Source organism: Geospiza fortis, unplaced genomic scaffold (genome assembly GCF_000277835.1).
Source record: "Geospiza fortis unplaced genomic scaffold, GeoFor_1.0 scaffold20, whole genome shotgun sequence".
NCBI classification, from domain to species: domain Eukaryota; kingdom Metazoa; phylum Chordata; class Aves; order Passeriformes; family Thraupidae; genus Geospiza; species Geospiza fortis.
In genome coordinates, this window is record NW_005054374.1 from 1,705,005 (window position 1) to 1,726,002 (window position 20,998).

The 20,998-nt window shown below is 41.4% G+C and overlaps 1 protein-coding gene across 1 annotated transcript in view; it reads left to right on the forward strand.

The window, feature by feature from the left end:
- The window catches only part of LANCL3 (LanC like 3), a 33,669-nt gene extending 13,331 nt beyond the window's left edge, over window positions 1-20,338 (forward strand). Inside the window, exons 4-7 of the mRNA XM_031060193.1 lie at window positions 16,890-17,013; window positions 17,776-17,973; window positions 18,924-19,131; window positions 20,179-20,338. Of these exons, the coding sequence (XP_030916053.1) occupies window positions 16,890-17,013; window positions 17,776-17,973; window positions 18,924-19,131; window positions 20,179-20,338 (690 nt within the window). The remainder of the gene's footprint in view (window positions 1-16,889; window positions 17,014-17,775; window positions 17,974-18,923; window positions 19,132-20,178) is intronic.
- Window positions 20,339-20,998: the final 660 nt, after the last annotated feature.

Consider the following 20,998-nt stretch of genomic DNA (forward strand, 5'->3'; position numbering starts at 1 on the left):
TTCCTGCTTCTAGCAGGTAGTTGGGAAGGTTGTGGATCTGAAAAGTTTTGGTATAAAGGTTTCTTTTTTCTCTGGTTTAGTGCATGCTGCAGCTCAAAGGCTTCTCAAGGGCCTCACAGCCCTGCGGCTCTGAATGTCAGTGAAAATGCCTGGATGATTGTAGGAGGTAGACCATGCCCCACTATTGAAAGAAGGCCAAAAATACCCTAAAAGTGCTTGTGGCCCTGCATTGCAGGAACATTATCTCCTGACTGAGTTATCAAACACCTCAGGTGCTGTTTGCCAGTGGAGGAGGAGAGTTCCCTGTCCCAGGTGATGTGTGAGCAGCCATGGATGCAGCAGGGGAAAAAGACAAAACCTTTTTCTGCAAGCTGAATTACAGGCCAGGGGATGAGAAAACATTCTTTCCAGTGTCTGCAGATGGCCAGACACCCCTCAAGCACGGGGGCTATGAGGGAGGTTCTTTTCCTGGTGTTATTTTTGTGGAATCTCGTTCAGATGCTGCATGACAGACATCAGAGGACTTCAGTGTCCTTCCAGGCCCTTGAAGTGAAGCTGGTTTATTCCAAGGGCATCAGAATATTAAGCACACAAAATAGGGTACGAAAGGCATCTGGTAAAGAGTTTTAAATACATGTATTTTGACTTAACAAGCTTGCCTTGGAAAACACGTTTGTGATCTGTAGGTCCAGAAATAGCTGTGTGGGCCCTCCTGCCTCACTTTGCTCAGTTCCTCCTGTGGGGCTGCACAGAACAATCATGTAAAATGACAAATCCAGCAAAAGAGAAGATGGCATTGAGTGCTCCCAGGGCACCATGTGTCATCTGTAAGATGAGGAATTGTATTTCCTGTTAGTTAATTACATGCAAGCTAATGGCCAAGTGCTGTGAATATTTCTTTATTACTATTGGCAGTGGTGTGATTTGTCTCATGGCTCTTATTCTTCCTCCTTGCTGTGTGAGGTTTGAACTCTAAGAGTAATCTAAACTGTGCCTTCTGACACAGCAGTCTCTTTTTCCCAAAATCTGCTTGGTTTACTGAGAACTGAGAAAAAGTAGCACAAAGGGAAGATAGATAAAATGTTCCTAATTCTATTATAGTACCAAATGGCAATCTTGCAACTAGGAGGAAAGTACAGATAGTAATCCCATTACTTACCAAGTAGGCTAGGTTTTAAAGAGCCCAGAATTCCACACTTCCTCAGATAAATCCCATGACTCTTACTCTGCCCTTGAAATGTGGCAGTGTTGCATTATAATGACTGTCTGTATTTGAAATATGACTTGGATTGTGTTTGGAGTTGTAGGCATATTTCCAGGCAGCACTAATGGCACTGCATGCCCCTGGAAACTCTTTTGTTACTGTCCTTTGCTTCAGAGCCATCTTGTCCGTGTGCCCTGGAGTATCTGGGAGCCACACACAGGACATCAGGATTTTTACTACATCAGGCTGCTACCACAGTCTAAGGATAGAGTAAAATTCAGATGACTCAGAGGACTTGATCACCTTCATCTGGTTTTCCTGCATTATGTTGTCAGCATTCTTCCTGTAGCTTAAGTTGATGTTTCTATTCAGTGGCTTATTGGCATGGCACAAATTGCAGATCATCACACAAAGTAAAAGTGGCATGATGCCAGCATGGAGTTCTCTAGAATTCCCTCTGCTTGAAGGCAGTGCTGGTGCTACTTTCAAGTGACTAATTCATGCCTTAGTTAGCCTCTGAATGATGCTGTTGTGTCATTTACCTCATTTAACTAATTTCACAGGTAGCCACACTGTTCTTCAGCAGCAAATATTTAGACATACTTCCATACATCTGCATAGTAGACCTGTGCATATAAAGCAGCATGACATGGAATAAAGAAGTCTTTTGGGACAAGCAGGATCACTTCTTGTAAACAACAGAATCATGAAATTAGTGGCTGATGAAAGTAGCCAATACCTTGTTTACATTTGAATAGGTCTTTTGATGCTGTGTCAAAGATAATCTTCTTTGAAAACTTAATTGATGCTGGCTTGGATGGGACATTGTGGATTTGGATTTGGCTGGAAGAACCACAAGCAAAGCTAATCATAAGTACTAATAAGGGACTGATGTAGCAACCAGCCTAATTTATTATATTCATTAATGATCCAGAAGAGGCAGATATCTGGATAAGAATTGCTTTGGCTTTTAAACAGAAGCAAGTGCCAGACATTATGCACAGGCAGAGGGAAAGTATGAGAACAGTTCAAGAGATGAAAAAATGAGCTAAATCAAAGTTTATTTTTATTTTTTAGTGTAAGCACATGCATCTGTGAAGAAATATCTGTAATACCTATCTTGTATGCTAGGAAGAAAGTGAGATTCAAGTGAGGTGGACATGACAGGGCCTGAATACGTCAGAGGTCAGCACTTGCTTTAATGTAAATTCTCCTTACATTCCTTTGCATTTATTCTCCATGGGAATGAACAGCTAAAATAAATGATAAGCCATAACCAGTTCTCATTATCACAACATGCCATCCACAAGGTCAGTGCCATTTTGGACTCCTTACACATCTGTACCATTCAACATATCATGTGTTCACTCTCTGTGAATCCTCAGATCCTTCCATTGCCTAAAACTCACCTGGCATGCCAAAGCATCAAAAGTTTTGTAGTCAAAACTTTCCTGGGCTGTTGAATAAGGTTGGATTGGCTTGAATGTCCAAGGCACCTGATTTGTGCCCTGAAAATCTTCTGGGCATGTTTTGATAGGCATGCAAATCCTGAGAGTGCTGTGCTGGGGGTCACACAAGCCATGCCAAAATTCATAGGCCAGCAGCTCCATCACTCACCATCTGTGGAGCTCTGGCACAGATTTACAGTGCTGTCCTTTCTCCATGGTATTTATGCAACTCCTTCCAGTTTTCCCACAGGTAGTGGCAGTTTGCACTGCATCTCACCTGCCATAACTCATCTCTGCCTCCTCCAGAGGAGGCTGTAAAGCTGCAGCTGGGGAGCACATCCCACATAGCCCAGTTTGCTGCAAGGGCTCTTCTCACAGAGCCCCAAGGGTCTGACCTGCTGCAGAGTGAAAGCAAATTTGGCATCACATCTTTTCCCAGTAGCAAGGGCAGAATGTTCACCTCTTGTCACCCTTACAGATGTTAAGACCAAATGGGCTCTGAGCAAATTACAGGGCAAGTGGGGGTCTTCCTTTTTATATATGCTATAACCTTGAGATTTCATCACAGACCTGGCAATTCAAATTCCCCTCCCTTCTTTTTCTGACACAGGGCAGTGATTTAAGCTGATGCCTCTCAGCAGAGTGCACTGATGGCTGGAGCATCTCATTGCACCTCTGATTGAAATTATTCCCATTTAATACTTGAACATTCCTCAGAGCACAGCCTGGAGGGAAGTGCCCCAAACGCTGTCTTTGTCACCCGAAGTGGCAGCAAGGGATGAAACTGTTGCTTGCAGCATGGCAGAGGCACAGGAACTGCACAACAGGTTTAAATTACAGTTTTCAAACTGTTTCACACACAGCACAGCATGGACAGTTGGATGCTTCCACTTGATTGCAGTGAGGAGCACTCTAGTGTATAAACAAATCTTTCTCCTTCAAGATTTGTTTCTAGTGCTCCATCTGCTTTAATGTCTTGTACCAGTGCTAGATGACTCAGCTACACAAATGTCTGTGGAAAGTGGTTCTGAAATGTGTTGTCTGTAACATGACTAACCTGCTTTCATTGAGGACTGGCTTTGTGCTCTGAAACACAAGGGTTCATTTTTCTTCCAGAATTGACTGGCTGAGTTCTGGGAGTTGATTCTGTGACTTGGCCTTGCCACATCTGGCAGTGTTGTGACCCATCCCTGGAGGCAAGAGTAACCCAGCTTCTTGTTAGGAGATCACTTGGGACAGATTAGAATGAAACAACACTGAATGATTGGTGTCTGTAAATATGTATCCATAGGGTTTATTGTAGATATATATCCATAGGGTTTATTTTGGAACAGTTTGGTTGCAAAGGAGAGCAGGTATGTGGCCAAAAATAATAATTTTGATCACCATTATCTTTAGTAATAAAGCAATATAAAAGCATAAAAATAACACTCAAGTAAATGTACAAGGGAGAAGAAAAAAAGCCTTAGAGTAGAAAGATATCCCACCAGTGAATCCTGCAGTGAGACTTGATGCAATTTTGATGTCCATAGATCAAAGTGGTGGTCACAGTCTTGATGCATTGGGAGTGGGGGAGGCCCCCAAAACACGAAGTTCAATGGGTTAATGTGTGCTTAGGCTTGGTGAGAATGCCCAAGTGCCTTCCCTGCTGGGAGAACTTTCAGTCCTTTGGGGGGAGCCTCAGAAATGAGCCTGGAGGTGCTTTGGGGGTCTCTGATGGTTTAAGAGCCCTTCTTGCCTCTCACATGAACTTATTTGAGCCAGTTATGCCCCACCAGAGGGGATGAACATCCTCGGGACCTTCCCCTGGGGAAGCAGGGGGAGTTTTACAACCGAGGCATGATGAAAAGCACCATCCCACCTTGCAGGATCTTACCTGGCTCAAGGCCTGGCTTGTAGCCCTTGGTGCTGGGTGCTCACACCCTTGGTCTCATGGGGACCAGAGGCTTCACCACCTGCCACCCAAAACTCACTGCCTGCCCCTCAGGGGGTGCAAAGCACAAATGGGAAATTGTTTGAGTCATTAACCATTAACATTCCAGTCTCTCACAGTCAGGAATAAATGTTCTTGCATTGTAATATTGGAGGAGTTGAAAGGTGTTAAATTATTTATTTACGCAGCACGGGCTCTGAAGAATTCAAATTTAATTCACTTGGAGCAGTGGAGCACTTCCAGCAGCCAGGCCAAAGATCTTTCTAAAAATTCCCAATTATGGAAAAGTTCAGTTGGTTTGTTAAAATTGCACACTGTGAGTGAACTCAGCTAAATTTTGCAGAAATAATTTCCCTAGCTTACTTGAGTCTTGGGGGAGCAGAGAGATGTTTTGCCTTTAAATTTGCAGCTTTTCATAAACCATCATTTTGTTCATACATTGCAAGATAAAGTAATTTTTTGTGTTCTTTAACACGTTATCCCCTTTAACTTATTATCTCCTGTCCAGAAAACAGATGTTAGCTTCACTTAGAAGAATTTCTTAATTACCTCTAAAGTACTTGTTTCTGCTTGACATCCTGTTTTGTTTGTTTTGTTTATTTCAATAATGGGAGAGCAGACCCAGAGAATTATCCGAAGAAAGAACAAAGCAATCAGTGCTAAAGTAGCTGTTAAATAATCATTTCAGTGTTACTCTCATGCACCCTAACACTTTCTGTTTGCTTTCTGCAGTGCTGCAATACACGGAGCAGAGGTAGCAGCCCTGCTCTCAGCTCTGGGAGAATTGTCACACCCAATTCAGGTCCTTCTCCTCCCTGAGTGTCACATTTAGAGCAGGTCGGGGACTCCTCTGAGGTGCTGAGCTGTTACAGCTGTACCTGGATTATACAGGGGGCATTCTGTGCATCCCTAGGCAGCATGTCAGCATGGAAGCCCAAGCTTTTATTCATTTTAAATGTGGAAAAAACCTCCAGTGCCTTGAAAGCACTGTAGTTAGGAGCCTCCGATGCTGGCAGCAACTGTGTTCTCTTTCTGAGCCTTAATTTGAAACAAACGAAGGAATGAGCAGTAGTTAATTTCTGCAAGTTTTAACAGTAACAAGCTGTACAGTCTTTTATGGACAGTTTTCCAAATGCTGCTTTCTGCAGCCTCTCCTCCTCCATCAGGTTTTTTTTTGGTTCCAGCACTTCTGCCACGAGGCTTTGAGGAGATGTTTCTGTTTTCTTATTTAGTTTGGAAAGCCTGTGGATGACGCACGTTCACTTGTACAGGAGGAGGAGGTCTGAACACTCCCAGAAGAAGCCTGCAGGCACTGGAAGTAGACTGGGAATTCTTGCATGAGGAAGATAAAAGGAACTGGATGATAGTGACAGATAAGGAATGCAGTAATTTTAACATAAAGTGGGAAAAAAATATAAGGCTGCCTAAAAATGTATAGAGTGAAGTCTCTTTTCTGAGTTTCAGATGTCCCTGGCATATTTTGTGAGTTTCAACTATGTCAAAAAAAGACTCCAAGGAAGCCAAACAAAGAAGAAAGAATGAACCTATGACGCCCAGCAACACACTTTATATGTAAAATTAAGTGGATGTACAACTGCTTACATTGTAATATTTGATTCGTTGAAAAGTGGTAAAATGTTTTTGACAGGTGTAGTCCAGGCCAAATCCTGTAGTCCTTGTGGGGGGATACAGGATGGGTAAATGAAGGTGGTATAGAATGTAATCTTATCCCCCAACGAGTTGCAGCTGGACCAATTACTAAAGGTTGGGAGCAGGCCTGATCTTAACAGGCCACACCTGTAGCCAATAAGAACAGTGGTATAAAAGAGTGGATTGATGGGAAGCGGAGTCAGATGGCTGCTGCAAAGACCGGGAAGAGTCAGTGCTTAGAGGAGCTGCATACGAGAACCATCGAGGAGGTATGAAACTCTGGAGATATGGAGCCCTTGCACTATAATGATTATAGAACTCTTGATCCATAAGACAACAGTCCTGACAGAAAAAAAATTCTCCATGGAAAACTGTAAATGTCTGAGTCTCAGCTGCATCTGTGAACCATGACATGGGATATTAGTTTGAAAGGCAAGTGAATTCCTGTTAAACTGACTGTCCAGCAAGATAAGAGATAATTTGATCCAATAAAATCTGCTGGTGTGTATATAAACTGCAATCCTTTATTTTATTTTTTCAAACCTATTAATTTTAATTCTTCAAACAATGTATTTGTGGAAGCAAAGAAGATCTATAGCATGAGTAGAGCTCAAGCTCTGCCTCCACAGAAAATACATTATTTGGAATTCTGGCTTTGGGGGAGTGGTGCCTCATACCTCAACTGAAATTTTTAGTCTTTTTCATTTAGATGCAGAAGACATGTTGCCTGGCTCATCACAGGAGACAGTCTTCATGAGAATATTTGTTGACAGTTCTTTGAGAGTCTGAGGGAGAACTGCTGCTTATAAATGCAGCTTTTTTCAGTAGGCATGCAGTATGCAGAGCCTTGGAAAAAAGTGATTTAAAAAGCCTGAATATTTTTTATTGGCACTAACCATGAACTCCACATTGGTGTAGAGCAGTGAATGGCAGTGCATGTGCTAGTCAGTTCCCTCAAACTGACTGAAATCAGAGTAGGATCAATGCTTGAAGAGTTGGATATTTGCTCAACTGGATCTCAGCTGTATCTGTTAATTGTCTCTACTCAGCTTCTGCAAGTGAGGTCAGCATTTTACTCTGTCAAGTACTTCATGTTCCCGAAGTCTCAGTCTTTAAGGGCTAACTTGGACATAATTATCAGTTCCAGCAAACCATGAGCCATCCCTATGGTGTTACTAGCAAGATTAAGAAACCCTAACAAACTTGTAAAGTTTTCAGCATTTCTTACGTGATACTTGCCAGGAGTAATAGTCTCCACAGTCAGGACCCATTCAGGTCAATGAGGACTTTGATATTAAATGCCATAAGAATGATCTAATAGTTGAAGTGACTTTGACAAATTGAAAAAATAAAGTGCTGCATGAGGCTGAGAATGCTCTTTTCCATTACTGGCAGTGATTAAGATATGGTGTTGCTTAAGATGCATTGAATGATGAGCTTCCTTAGAGATATTCTCAAGGAATTAACAATCAATCTTTCTCTGTCCTCATCCTCTACTTTTAATTTGTTGTATGACATAGTTGCTTTTAAGTATAATCTCTTAATTTCATTTGGGGTTGTTTTTTTTGGGATCTCACATCTCTTACTGATGAAGTAAAAGAATGAAGAAACAGAAGCGTCCAGTTCTTTCTGGAGACCTTCAAGTCATCTTCAGATATGGCTCATCAACTTTCTTTGGTTTCTAGATACAGTTGTCATTTTCATTTGTAGAACTCTTAAGCCTAGGTCAGTTTCCTTTTGACTAATGTTAGCCTTCACTGACTAAATCAAAGTCGTGTTCTGCCCATCTCACGCTGATCTGCCAATGTGTGCAAAAAGTAATAAATTCCTTTTCCCAAGAAGCAGCCTGCCTGAGTTCCTAGCAGCAAATAATGGTGCCCAAATGAACTGGACTTGAATAATTTTTAAATTCAGACTAAAGCCATGGGTTAATGCAGTGTTTGGGGAGGGGATCTCTCGTTGCTGGTTACAAAGGTTTTGTCTCTTGCAAGGGCAGTTTCATGAATCCTGTTTCCTGCTGTTCTGGAGCTGGAAGCATGGATAGTACTTCTTATGCCTCTGCATGGATTGCATTCATGTTCCAGCCCAAGCACCAGGACAGCTTTGCTACCACAAGAAATGTCTGTGGAACAGCTGGAGGCATGGAATCACCTCCAGAGAACCAGCGGAGCTGCTGTTAAGGGGCAGTAAGCTGCTCCAACATTCACAGGCAGAGCAGATGTTCCTTGCTTGGCAGTGTTATAAATGGGATGGGATCCTGGGGCAGCACAGCTACAGCACACTGTTCCCCTGCAGGAGTGCAAGTGCCCAGCTTGGGAGGTGTTTGTCATCATCATGCAGCACTGCCAGGGACACCTGTCTGGAGTGCAGAAGGATAAATCTCCCATCAGGAATTGACAACTCTGCTGTGGTTTTGGCATGAGCCAATTACAGAGCTCATGCACTGATTTACTTTCTGACTGAGACTAAAGAGAGTCAAAGGATTTCCCACTGATGAAGTTTATGCATGAATAATCCTCTTCCTACCTGTGAGGGGAGAATGGGAAGGAAAGCAGTATCCCTGCAGCAGTAATCCTCTGCTTATTTGCAGCTCTCATAAACTGCTCCTGTGTCTGGTGAAGGAGTGGTTGATACACAGGAGCTCCAAACAAGGATGTGGATTGCAGAAAGGTGATCTCTGATACACCCATTTTTTCCAGTTCCCAGGGTCTGTGGCCCCAAAATTGCTCAGCCATGCATTATGTGGCTAGTCAGTAATAACAGTGAAAAAGGAAAAAAAAGGATTTTACATGTTGGATGAAAAAGGTTGGGGTAGAATTCCATAATGTAAGAAAAAGCCTCTCCAAGCAGTGCTGGGTTTGTTTGTCACTTAATTTGCAAATCTTTTTAATGTTTTTAAACATGCTTTTCAATTCACGCTCTTGAATTTGGGTGCAATTCTAGGGAGAGATGCTTGAAATTAAATTGTTGGCTCTCTGTGCTCTGTGGTAACTCTAACCCTCGACTAGGCAGCAGAGGAATGCAGCTGGGGTGCAGACAGCTGCTGCTCAAAAGGCTCAGCACAGGAGTGCATCCCGGGATACCTCCCTTCTCCTGGGATTGGACTTGTCCTCCTGAGAAATGCCCTGCTGGCTTTGAAACTGCCCTGCTGGCTTTGCTGCTGAGCAGGGCCTCAGCTCTCAGTGGGCAGACTGATAGCTCCTCAATCATGTGATTATCTGAACTGCTCTGATCTGGGATCTGTTCCTTGGCATCCTCCCTGCTTCATTTCTCCAGCAGCAGAGAGCAGGGGGCTGGTGCTTCCCTACTTTCTTCAAGTAATGATAGTGATGGAGAACTGGTTTTCCTTCCCAGGATGTGGGAGAGCCACTGTTTTAGAGCTTGATAGGTGTATCCAGCCACACCCTGGTACAGCAGAGTAACAGCCTGAGTGTAACTAAGAAAAAAACTCATGTTTCCCTCTCTCTTCATTCAGGGTAGGGGGAGCTTGAAGAAAAGTGCAGCAGCAACAAAAGATACTCAGGTCTTCTTGTGCTTCCTTCCCCTCCACACACACTCTCTCCCTTCCCCTTGTGTCTTCTGGGCATTGTGATTTGTCCTAAGATGAGAACTCCTAGGGAGAAATGTCCTAAGAAAAGAATGCAGCAGGAACTGTGTGATTGCTTGCATAATCACAGAATCCCAGAGACAATCGGGTTGGAAAACACCTCTGGGACCATCAGATCCAGCCTGTGACTGAACACCAGTGTGTCAGTCAGACCATGGCACTGCATCCAGTCTTTCCTTAAACACCTCCAGGGACAGTGATCCCTGGGCAGTCTGTTCCAATGTCTGATCAACCTTTCTGTGAAGAAATTCTTCCTAATGTCTAAGCTAAACCTCCCCTGGCACAGCTTCAGGCTCTGTCCTCTTGTCCTGTCCCTGGTTACCTGGGAGAAGAGGCCAATGCCCACCTGGCTGCACCCTCCTGCCAGGGAGCTGAATGCATTCCAGGTGTGGGGGAAATTGTGATTATTGCCACTGACTGTGGTACACAGCAGCCTGCAAAAGGGGCTAAAATGCTGCTGGAGGTTCGGCCAACTGGGCACTCCTCCAGTTCCTGCCTGGTGTTCTTACCCCAGGACAAATGAAAATGCCCATCAGTGACAATCACAAGGGAGTGATTGTCAAATGTGTGTGTGGACAGTGCACACAAAGACCCCAGATGTTGTCACCCACCACAAAGGTATTGTAAATTCACAGTGAGCGCCATGGCAGGGAAGAACAAAGGCATCTGACTCCATGTTCTCAGAAGGCTAATTTATTACTTTATGATACTATATTATATTAAAGAATACTATACTATATTAAAGAATACAGAAAGGATACTTACTGAATGCTAAAAAGATAATAATGAAAACTTGTGACTCTTTCCAGAGTCCCAGCATAGCTTGGCCCTAATTGGCCAGTGAGTCAAAACAACTCACAGCAGAGTCCAATCAAGCAATCACCTTGGGCAAACAATCTCCAAACACATTCCACATGTGAGCACAACACAGGAGAAGCAAATGAGACAAGAGTTGTTTTTCTTTTCTCTGAGGCCTCTTGCTACCTTTCAGCTTCCCAGGGGAAAAACCCTGGATGAAGGAATCATGTTCAGAAAATGTGAATGCTGTACAAATTGTTTTTCTTTGAAACAATTGTTTTTCTTTGAAACTCTCAATTTTTTAAGTGGAGACATAAGGAATTGAGATGCCCAGTGCATTTGACCAACTGTGTAGCAGCACCAGCTGCTCTGAGCCAGCCACCTGTCTACAGTGACTGTTGTGCTCCATCCTTTTCTGCAACACTTCATGTTCCCCTTCTGAAGGACGGGTCTAACAGCAGAATTTGATAGGTTCAGTGGTACACAGTCGTGGCAGGTAAGACCTGTGGAAGTTTTGTACTCTGTTAACGTAACAAAATTTCTGTATTGTCTTATTTGCCAGTAATCTGATTCATCGGGAATAAAGACAGCCTTTAGTTTCTGATTGGAGTCGTGATCAGTGACACACAAAACAGGACAGGACTGGCTGTTCTGGTCCATGTTGCTGAGGCAAAGAGCAAGCCTCAAACCCACCCAAATTCACATGTTAAAAACAAGCAGTGCCAATGGGATCTGTAGGGAAGTCTGACTTACTCAGGATTACAGTCAAGTACCATTTTCCAGTGAACTGGCAGAATCATAGCAGTAGTTGTTCTGAGTCTGACCGCACTGTCACTGTCAGTTGTGTTACTGTGAGAAATCTGGGGAAGTACACTCTCAAGACAACACATGGTGCTGTTACAGTATCGAACAGACTGCATTAGGAACTGTACTTCTGAAACTAATTTATTGACCAAAGTTTTCAGGAGATTTAGAACCATATATTTTTTTATCTTTAAAAGAAGGGTGTACTTGACAGTGCTCATGAGGGAAGCAGAGTCCTGAGCTGCTGTGTCCGTGTACTTGGAGCTGTGTTTCCCACTGTGCTAAAGGAGAGGTAGATCAATCAAACTGGAATAACACTGAGGGAGGCAGACCCTGTTATTGTACCTGCTGCTCTTCCACGGCTTCAGGTATTATCGTCATCTGAAAGAGAAAAACCTGGCTGTGACATTGCATGGAAAGGTTCCTGAACAATGCCAGTCCCTGTCTTTGGCAGGAATAGATCAAGCTTAAGGACTGAACTGAACTGAAATACCATGTGCTGCTGTAAGTATCATGAAATTACCAGTGTCTGCTGTCTTGCTGAACACAAATATGTATATCATTTTTTGCAGCATTTTGAATTATAACTAATTCACAGGCTCCCTCTGCTGGGCTACCAGCATGGGAGAGCAATGGCAAAGCTCCTGTGATGTTATTTGCAGACTGACCCATTTTCTTCAGCTTATTTTGACACTCTGTACAGCATCAGAAATAGTGTACGATCAAATTCATGTAAGTGGCTCGTTAGAAGTGTAATAGAGAGAGATTTGATGTGTTAGATGCATAATAAAATGTTTTTATGTGCGTAGAAGTTTTTTTCCGTAATAATGTAACTGTAGCTGTTACCTCCTAAAAGTGCTCATGCATCTATCAAAAGATCATGATACTTGGTTTCAGTAATGCCTTCTGTCACAGGAAAGAGCTCTAAGGAAATAAATACAGACCTGTTAAAAGAATTAAAAGCTTACAGCATCAAATACGCTCCATACAGTATGCAGTTTGATGTAGCAGTGGTTTTCAAAATGAGCCAAGGGGTTTGTACAAGCATTCAGAGGAATGAAAAAGTGCTGAAAATGTTACTCTAATCAGAACAGCTCATCCTGCTGCTTTCTGCCTAATCCTCAAGGTCAAGATTTCTGTCTGCAGTTTTCAAAATACATACGTGGGGCTTAGCACTGTCATAACCAATAATTGCAAAATCTTTTTTAGTAGATTAAAAGGAGTTGTGAAATTACTGACTTCCAACTAAACAATCTCAGGGTGAGAGATTGCTAACAAAAAGCAGAATGATGCTTTGTGATTACTATAGACATAGCACTTCCTGGCTGCCTTTTAACAGGGATTTACTGAAAAAAAGACCTGCCTTAAGTAATTCACAAAATTGTGGAGTGCCTTTATGGGAAAAGGCATATTGTCTGCAGAGGCACCAGAGAAAAATGGAGAGACCTTATGAACAATCACCGTGGCTTTTTTACTGCAAGTCAGGCTCCTAGACACAGACAGTGGTACAAACAGAAAGTATTAAAGTGCTGCCTATGTGTTGTGCTTAAAGTAACAGGTATATGGGAATGAAGCTGTCACCAGTGTGAGTGGAGCAATTATTTGGCAACACTCATCATCAGTGGACAATGATGTAAAACAGGAAATAAAGAACTCCAGCGACCAACTGATACAGAAATTGCTGGTAGAATGTGGAATGCATGCATTCCAAGCTTCATTCTAGTGAGGAGGCTAAAATAAACATTTCTAACATCAAATGAGACAAAATCACCTCTTTTGACTAAAGTGGGCAGGCCACCTCTACTTAACCAGGAAAAGGAACATGTATGATGTGTGTGTTTGATAAATAGCTGAAAGATTAAGAGGGGCTTTTTACATGGACATGTAGTGACAGGACAATGGGGAATGGCTTTAGACTGAAAGAAAGCAACTTATATCTAAATATTGGGAAGGAATTCCTTGCTGTGAGGGTGGTGAGACACTGGAACAGGTTGTTGTGGCGAAGTTGTTCAAAGCCAGGGTGGATGGGGCTTTGCCCAGCCTGGTCTAGTAGAAGGCTTCCCTACCCATGGTGGGGGACTTGGAACTAAACGGTCTTTAAGGTGGCTTCAACCCAAACCATTCTGTAATTCTGTGGTAGAACAGGTTGTGATGTCTTCAAGAATACAAAAAGAAATAAGGTGAAATTTTAAAGCACTAGCAATATATCTCTTTGTGTCATTAGACTTCCATTCAAGTACTAACATGATAAAGAATTATTTTACCCATGCTCGTATTAAGTGACATTCAAGAATTTTCTCAAAATATGCATCTTATCTCAAGTATGAATTTTTTTCTAGGTAGCATATTCTCATATTGGCTTTATTCTGCATCAAAGCATCTGATGGCTCTAGAGGACGTGATATCAATATATGATTTATCCCTTCAAAGTCTGAGGATGATCAGTCTGTTTCTTTTCTGTCCCTAATAAAATATGCATCTTATCTCAAGTATGAATTTTTTTCTAGGTAGCATATTCTCATATTGGCTTTATTCTGCATCAAAGCATCTGATGGCTCTAGAGGACGTGATATCAATATATGATTTATCCCTTCAAAGTCTGAGGATGATCAGTCTGTTTCTTTTCTGTCCCTAATTAAACATTACTTCAGTAATTCCCAGGGGCGAGGAAATGACTACACTGAAATGAAAATGAAGTTTGTAGGACCACAGTTGCACTGTCTGTGGTTATGATTAATGTATTTTATGGTTGTTGTTTTGCACATAAGATTTAGCTGTTTTTTTAAAGATACTGTGAGGGAGCATACAGAGAAAAGCACAGTTTTTTTAAATTTTTTTTGGTAAGGTGACAGAAATCTAAGGAGATTTTAACACAAAATTGATTGAAGTAATATGTGTCAAACTAATGGAGATCTTAAATGTGATTGCTGATTATTCAGCCTCTGGCAGGCCACTAATAGTGATGGCAAGTGAGAGTTTCTGTTCCTGTCAGCCATTTCCCAGAATAAGGAGCAAATGCAAATCCTTCATAAGTAAGTGTTTTGGGAAACAAGCAGCAACCCTACACTGACTGTAAATTGAGTGACTTTGTAAAAGGTATTTGTAGTCAACATAAATATTTATTTAGCTGTTAGTTAGGGCACATCTGCCTGGTGTAAGCCCACAGATCAGTTCAAGGGGCCAGAAATGAGGCTGTTTTCAAGATACACAGGTCATTTTCTTTACCATTTTCTTTGGTCATGTGGAAGTGGATCAGGTGGGTTGATTTCTACCATTCATTCCCGCTTTTAAATACAGTTTTTCTTGTCTTTGCATATGGGCTGCTTTTGCATTCTGAAAAACAGGTGACATTCATTAGCATATTTCATTATGCCAGTCAAAAGGGTGTGTTTATACTTAGTTTATACTATACTAGTGTATAGGTTTAGGTATTCATAGTGCTCAAGTGTTTTTTCTTTTTACACATACTTTATATTACAAAACAGTGAACAGTGCATTCTTACCTAGCTGATACTTCTTTATGCAACACCATGGAAGGCTGGATTTGGATAGAAGTTCATATCCATTTAAAATACACAATCAGCATTCTAAAACAGTCATTAGTTTAATTTAAAAATTAAGTGTGCTGAACATAAAAATAAGCTTAGCAAAACATGGTTTGTATTGAAGGCTAGTTGATAATATTAAGTGAAGGAATCATTACATACAGAAGATGAACTGATTAAGATTTTTCTTAACCCACATGCCTTTCAGAATTACAATTAGAAGAATCTATCCTTCACATTTATTTTTAAGAGATGATCTTATTAATGCTTTTACAAGGTATGGAGTTCAGAGGAGTAGGCCCCAAATTTCAAGACAGTAAAATGAGAGCTCTGGAGAGAATTCAGTGTTTCTCACCGTGTCTTTGCTCTCCTCATTTGCTAAGATTCAAACCATCTCTTTAAATTCTGTGAAGCTAAGACAATTAATTTAAAAATGACTGGAAATGAGTGAAGTCTCCAGATGTTAATGGCTTGTTTAATTCTACTGCAGTGGCATTAAAGAACACTAATCAAGATGAGAACTAGCTTGTTCTCCAGGTTGTACAAATACCAGAGTCATTTGGAGCAGCTGTAATAAACTCACTTGTTATCATGGAGCAGGGTGAGACACACAAACAAGGTCTTTCAATCATTATTTTTCAGTTGTAAGTGACATTAATTATCTGTAGCATCTTTTATGGTCCAAGTTAGAAAATATAGTTTATAACAGATGTTGTCTCCATATTAAACCTATCAGTATTTTTTAAACCTGAAGAAGTAATTGTCAGTCCTATGATAACACAAATTATAGCAAACCCAAATGTGTTCAGAAACATTTCAAAGACATTATTTTCTGATACTCTAGTTAATTTTAGGATTGCCGTTTATATTGTCAAGATTATTTTTACAGCTTTTTCCATTTTTTTTCTGTGTCATTTTTCCTTTTTGCTTTCTCAGTTCTCTTTTCACAAGTTGAAATATATTTCTTCAAAGTACTGCTGCCACATGGGCTTTCCCCTAAAGCTAAAACAGTATTTTGGTTAAATTATTTAATTGGCCTAGGTGTTGGTCAGTAATGTCCAGGTGTGGCTGACACAGGACATTGCTGATGATTGCAGTGAATTGCCTGTAATTAGAGTTGTAGTTAAACCCTGTAAAACTGATCTCTCACTGAATGCTTAATGTGGAAAAATTCATGTCTGGTGAAATGTGTGATTTGTCAGTCTTACTTCTGACACCTCTAAGAATAAGGCATTAGTCATTTTTAGGGACTGCATTTACCTGTTTGTGATGCTAAAATTCCACAGGCATAGCTAGCCTATCTTCATAGAAGCCTGTCGTGCACTTCGTTTTTCTTAGCATTTTCTTGTATTAAGAAAGTCTGATTCTTTTACTAAGAGGTTTCTGAACCCTCACATGTAGTAGTGATTTAGTAACAATTTAGTAACCCTTCCTTCCTTTTTTTTTTAAATCTTGTCTGTAGAAAAATCTGTCTGGGTCGTTGTGTCCCAATGAAGCCTGTAACATTTACTTCTTTTATGTTTTCCTTTGTCTTCTCCTAATGCCTCTTCCCCCAGTCTGCAGGCTGCTGTTCTGCAGCTTGCCTGCTGCTTGTTGTCAGCTTCCATCAGACTGAAGGATTTCTGGGAAGGAAAGACTCTTACAGGGCCTCTTTTCACCTCATCTGTGCAGCTAAGGATTTGACATTCACTTCCTGAGACAGGATGAAACTCTGGTTTTGAGAAACATTATGTAAATCAACTGTGTTATGTAAGGAACTCCTAATAATGATGTACATTACAGCATATTTATAAGATTAAAGGCAGTACTGCATCCTGTGCGCTGGCAAAAAAGCAGACTCCTGAAAAATGTCTTAAAAATGAAATAATAGATATGATGTTTGTTTGATGTTTCTGTTTAGGTGCTGACTGCAGCACAAATTAAATCAATTTGCCTGGCCATACTAGAATCAGGAAAACAGTATGCAGTGAAGAAGAGGAAACCAGTCCCACTGATGTATTCCTACTATGGAACAGAGTATCTTGGTGAGTAAAACACACCAACACCTCTGAGAGTGTGCTGTGTGGAGATGCTGAGCTAGTAGGCACTTCAGGAATAAAATACATAAAATCTACAGTGTGGGATTTCTCCTGAACCAGTTGGGACCATTCATCCTCCTCCTTCTCCTCATGGGCAGCTGGGTCAGAGGGGAAAGGCCACTGAGCAGGACCCTTGTGGGCTTCTCAAGGCACAGAATCACTGCAGAAAGTGTGAGATTGGTTCTCAGTTCCTTGGCAGGGGAGCAGAGAGAGCAGTCACTGAGTTGTGTGTTCCACAGACCCTGGCAAGTACAGACAGTTCTTGCACTGAAATTCAGGTGTTAGCTCACTGATACTGTCAGTCAGTAACTGGAAATACCCATTTATGGCCCAGTTTCAATTTGCATTCAGCAAATGCAAATATATGGCCCAGATTCAGGAGTGTGTTAAGAAGAGTAACACCTTGAAACAGAATTCAGTTCAGGTTCAGTTTAACTTCATACAGTGAGTTTCAGTCATATCAGAGTGACAGCAGAAGGAATTCATACATATTTTTTTGCAAAGCTAGAGGAACTAGAAATGACAGAAGTAGTAAAATATGGTGTTAGGCACCTATAACTCTTTTATTCCAAGCACTATTCCAGTATGCACAAAGAAGATGAAGGAGCCATGCTCTTGACAAGGAAATCTATCCCAAGGAAGAGTTGCAATGAGGTGCAGACAGGACCTAAACCCACCCTCTAATTCAGTTGTTTCTGTTCTTTCCAGGGGCAGCACATGGGCTTTCCTCAATCCTGCAGATGTTGCTCTCCTATTATGAGTACCTGCAGCCAGCAGATCAGGAGCTGGTGTGGCAGAGTGTGGATTTCCTGATGGACCAGGAGCAGAACAGCAACTGGCCCCCTGAGCTGGGGGAGACCATTGAGAGGGAGAACGAGCTGGTGCACTGGTGCCATGGAGCTCCAGGTTCTTTTCCCATTGATCTATGCACAGCCAGATGCTGAGCACATTGCTTTTCCACATTAGGTGATTCCATGTAGAAGATAATCTCAGGTTAAATTCGACCAAAGTGAAAAAAAACCCAAAGGACATAAAGAGGTTACACTTTGAGATAGGGAAATTCATTAATTGCTATTTTTCTTCCCCCAAAAACCTGTATCCCATCACTGTTCTTGGGTAATAACACAGATGTAGTTTACAAGAACACTTCAGCTACTCCAGTGTTTGTTAAATTCACACCACAAGTCAGCTGAACATTTCCTTAGGCACTTGAGTTAGTTATGTCATGTGCATTCCCATAAGGTTACTGTGAACTGAGCTGTGCAGTGCTCTGGTGAAGATTGTGATTAATTTATTTAAATCCCCTCTAAAAATAAACCAAAGAGCTTTTTTTTTAAGCAGAAGTTAGTATGCATAACTGTGTATAACTAGAATAAAGCAGTGTATGCCTTATTAGGAAAAAACAAAGTGAGTTTCTTTTTCTCATTTAGTAAAATTTTATGTGTGGCCAGTGTAAGAAATTACCTTGCCCATCCTTGTGTTTCTGTCAGTGTAAGCAGGTGAGGTAAATGGGGATTTGCAGCCAATAGAACACAGTGCTAAGTGTTTCGTGTTTAAAGGCAAAAATGTGACTGCTCTTTTAAAATTATGTAAGCCTGGGAATGTTGGAGTAAACCCTGAAATTCAATAATGTCTTGAAAAGATTGAAAGTGGTATTGTCACAGGGGTTGGATAATTACATTTACTGTGTTTTTAGCATAGCCAATACTCCCCCCTCATGGAGCATTTTGAGGCTACACTGACGTGCAGAGCATGAGCCTGCAGTATTTTAGTGTATTAATCTTTATTTTCTTAGGTGTCCTTTGAAACCCTTGGTGTGCTTATTACAAAAAACAATCCCCCTGCTCTTTTCCTAGGCATTGCATATCTGTTTGCCAAAGCTTACCTGGTTTCCAAGAAGCCTCAGTATCTGGACACTTGTATCCGCTGTGGAGAGCTCACCTGGCAGAAAGGCCTCCTGAAGAAGGGCCCTGGCATTTGCCACGGGGTGGCTGGTAGTGCTTATGTGTTCCTGCTGCTCTACAGGCTCACTGGGAACTCCAAATACATCTACAGGGCACAGAGGTGAGCATTCCTGTCTTCTGGATTTAGGTAATACCAGAAAGTTTCAGGAACATTGATAAAGCAGAGTCTGTCATCCCCATCCTCGGATGTAACCCGAGTGTTTAAGGTTCAGGATCAATTCTGGCTGTGAGTTCTGGGTGAGTGCACTCTGTGGGAGCTCTGCAGTCTCCTTCCAGGCTGCCTGGGTTCTCCCAGGATCCCTCCCTGCCCAGGAGCCTGATTCCTACAGAGGGAACTGGGCTGCATGTGGAGGGGTCACATGCATCCAGGTCCATCCTGATGTGATGGCAGAACCCAGACAAGCTGTGTACCCAAGTCCAGGAGTAGGGTAAAACATGATTAGTTAGGATTTTTTTCAGAGTATTTAACATTATTCCATATTATTAGAAGTGGAAAGTAAGTATAGGATGTGGTGTGCAGTTATTTTATATTTTTTTAATTTATCATTCCCACCTTTAGCTTAGCTAGCGGAGTTAATTCTGTTTTGTCTGAGTGCAAGCATATGTGGTCCAGTAAAAATTCTGTCATGGTGCTGCAATTCTCTTTAACTATGTATCTCTACTTTCCTGTACTTGTTTAAAAACATACTATTCCATGTTTGTTACTGTTTCCCTTGCAGCACAGAATAACAAGAGGAAGTGGTATAGCAATGATGATGACTGATTTTCAGCCCTTTGCTTAATTTTTTAATTTGTGTAGCTATTTCAGAATTACACAATTTGTTGCATTGATGTGAAACATTGCTTGCATCCTAAAAGTTATCAAAAAGTATTTGTTTTATGATACATCTTACAGAAATCAGAAGTTTATAGCTCTTAATCAAGCATAATGCACACATAGATTGCAAAGGTTTGTCTCTTCTGGATCTAATGAACCTCAGTTTCTTGTGGAAATTTGATAGTGTAGAATTTGCAGAAAAGGTTAAATACTGATCATTCTACTTTCTTTAATTATGTTAAAGAGTGTTATTAAAATGATGCTTCCAAACAATAAGTAGACAGAAAGGAACATAAAGTAATAACCAACTCTTTTTTTTTTCTTTTTTAGGTTTGCAGAGTTCTTATTTACAGAAGAATTTAAGTCTGGTTCCCGGGCACTAGAAAGTGTATATAGTCTGTATGAAGGTTTTTCAGGAACTGTGTGTTTCCTGACTGACTTGCTGCAACCCAACCAAGCCGAGTTTCCTCTCTTCAGTGTCTTTGTCTAAAGACTGATGTTCTCCAGGGCCAATCCTGGAGGTAGTGGGAGAGGGCACCTGCAGTTCCACTTATTTTCCAGACAGGCTATGTACAAAACGAGCTGGGGTACCACTAATGTTAGCCTTAATGTAGCTGGGAGTCAGATCAAAACCAACACACGCTGGGGCTTGGGGGGTGGGGAAGTGTGTGGTCAAAATAAATGGATCAGTGGGGGAAAAAAATGGGGGAGCTGATTGAATCTGATGTCATAGATATTTATCTAATTATTCATGTGAGAGAGAAAGGGGCATTATCAAACTTTTAATTTGGTGAAAAAAAGGCAAGCTAGAATTGCAGGGACATGCAAAGACGAAACAGTGATGCACCTAAAAGGTTTTAAAAAGAGTTCTGCAAAAACCATTCGTGGAGCAATTCACTAATTAGGGAGGGTGTTGTAGACTGTCACTGCACTGCACAAAGGCAAAATCTGGGATTTTTTTTAACCTAAACCACATCTGCTAGTTTTAGTAACATGTGTTAGGAAAATCTGTATCTTTGAGCTCTTTGGTCCTCATATAATGGCAGTTCTGTAGATAGCTGTGTGTTCAGGCTGCAGTTTCACAGTTCATTTCAGCAAGTGGGGTCTCATTTGTGTAAATGAGCACTGGATTGGACCCTTCCTTTTAAAG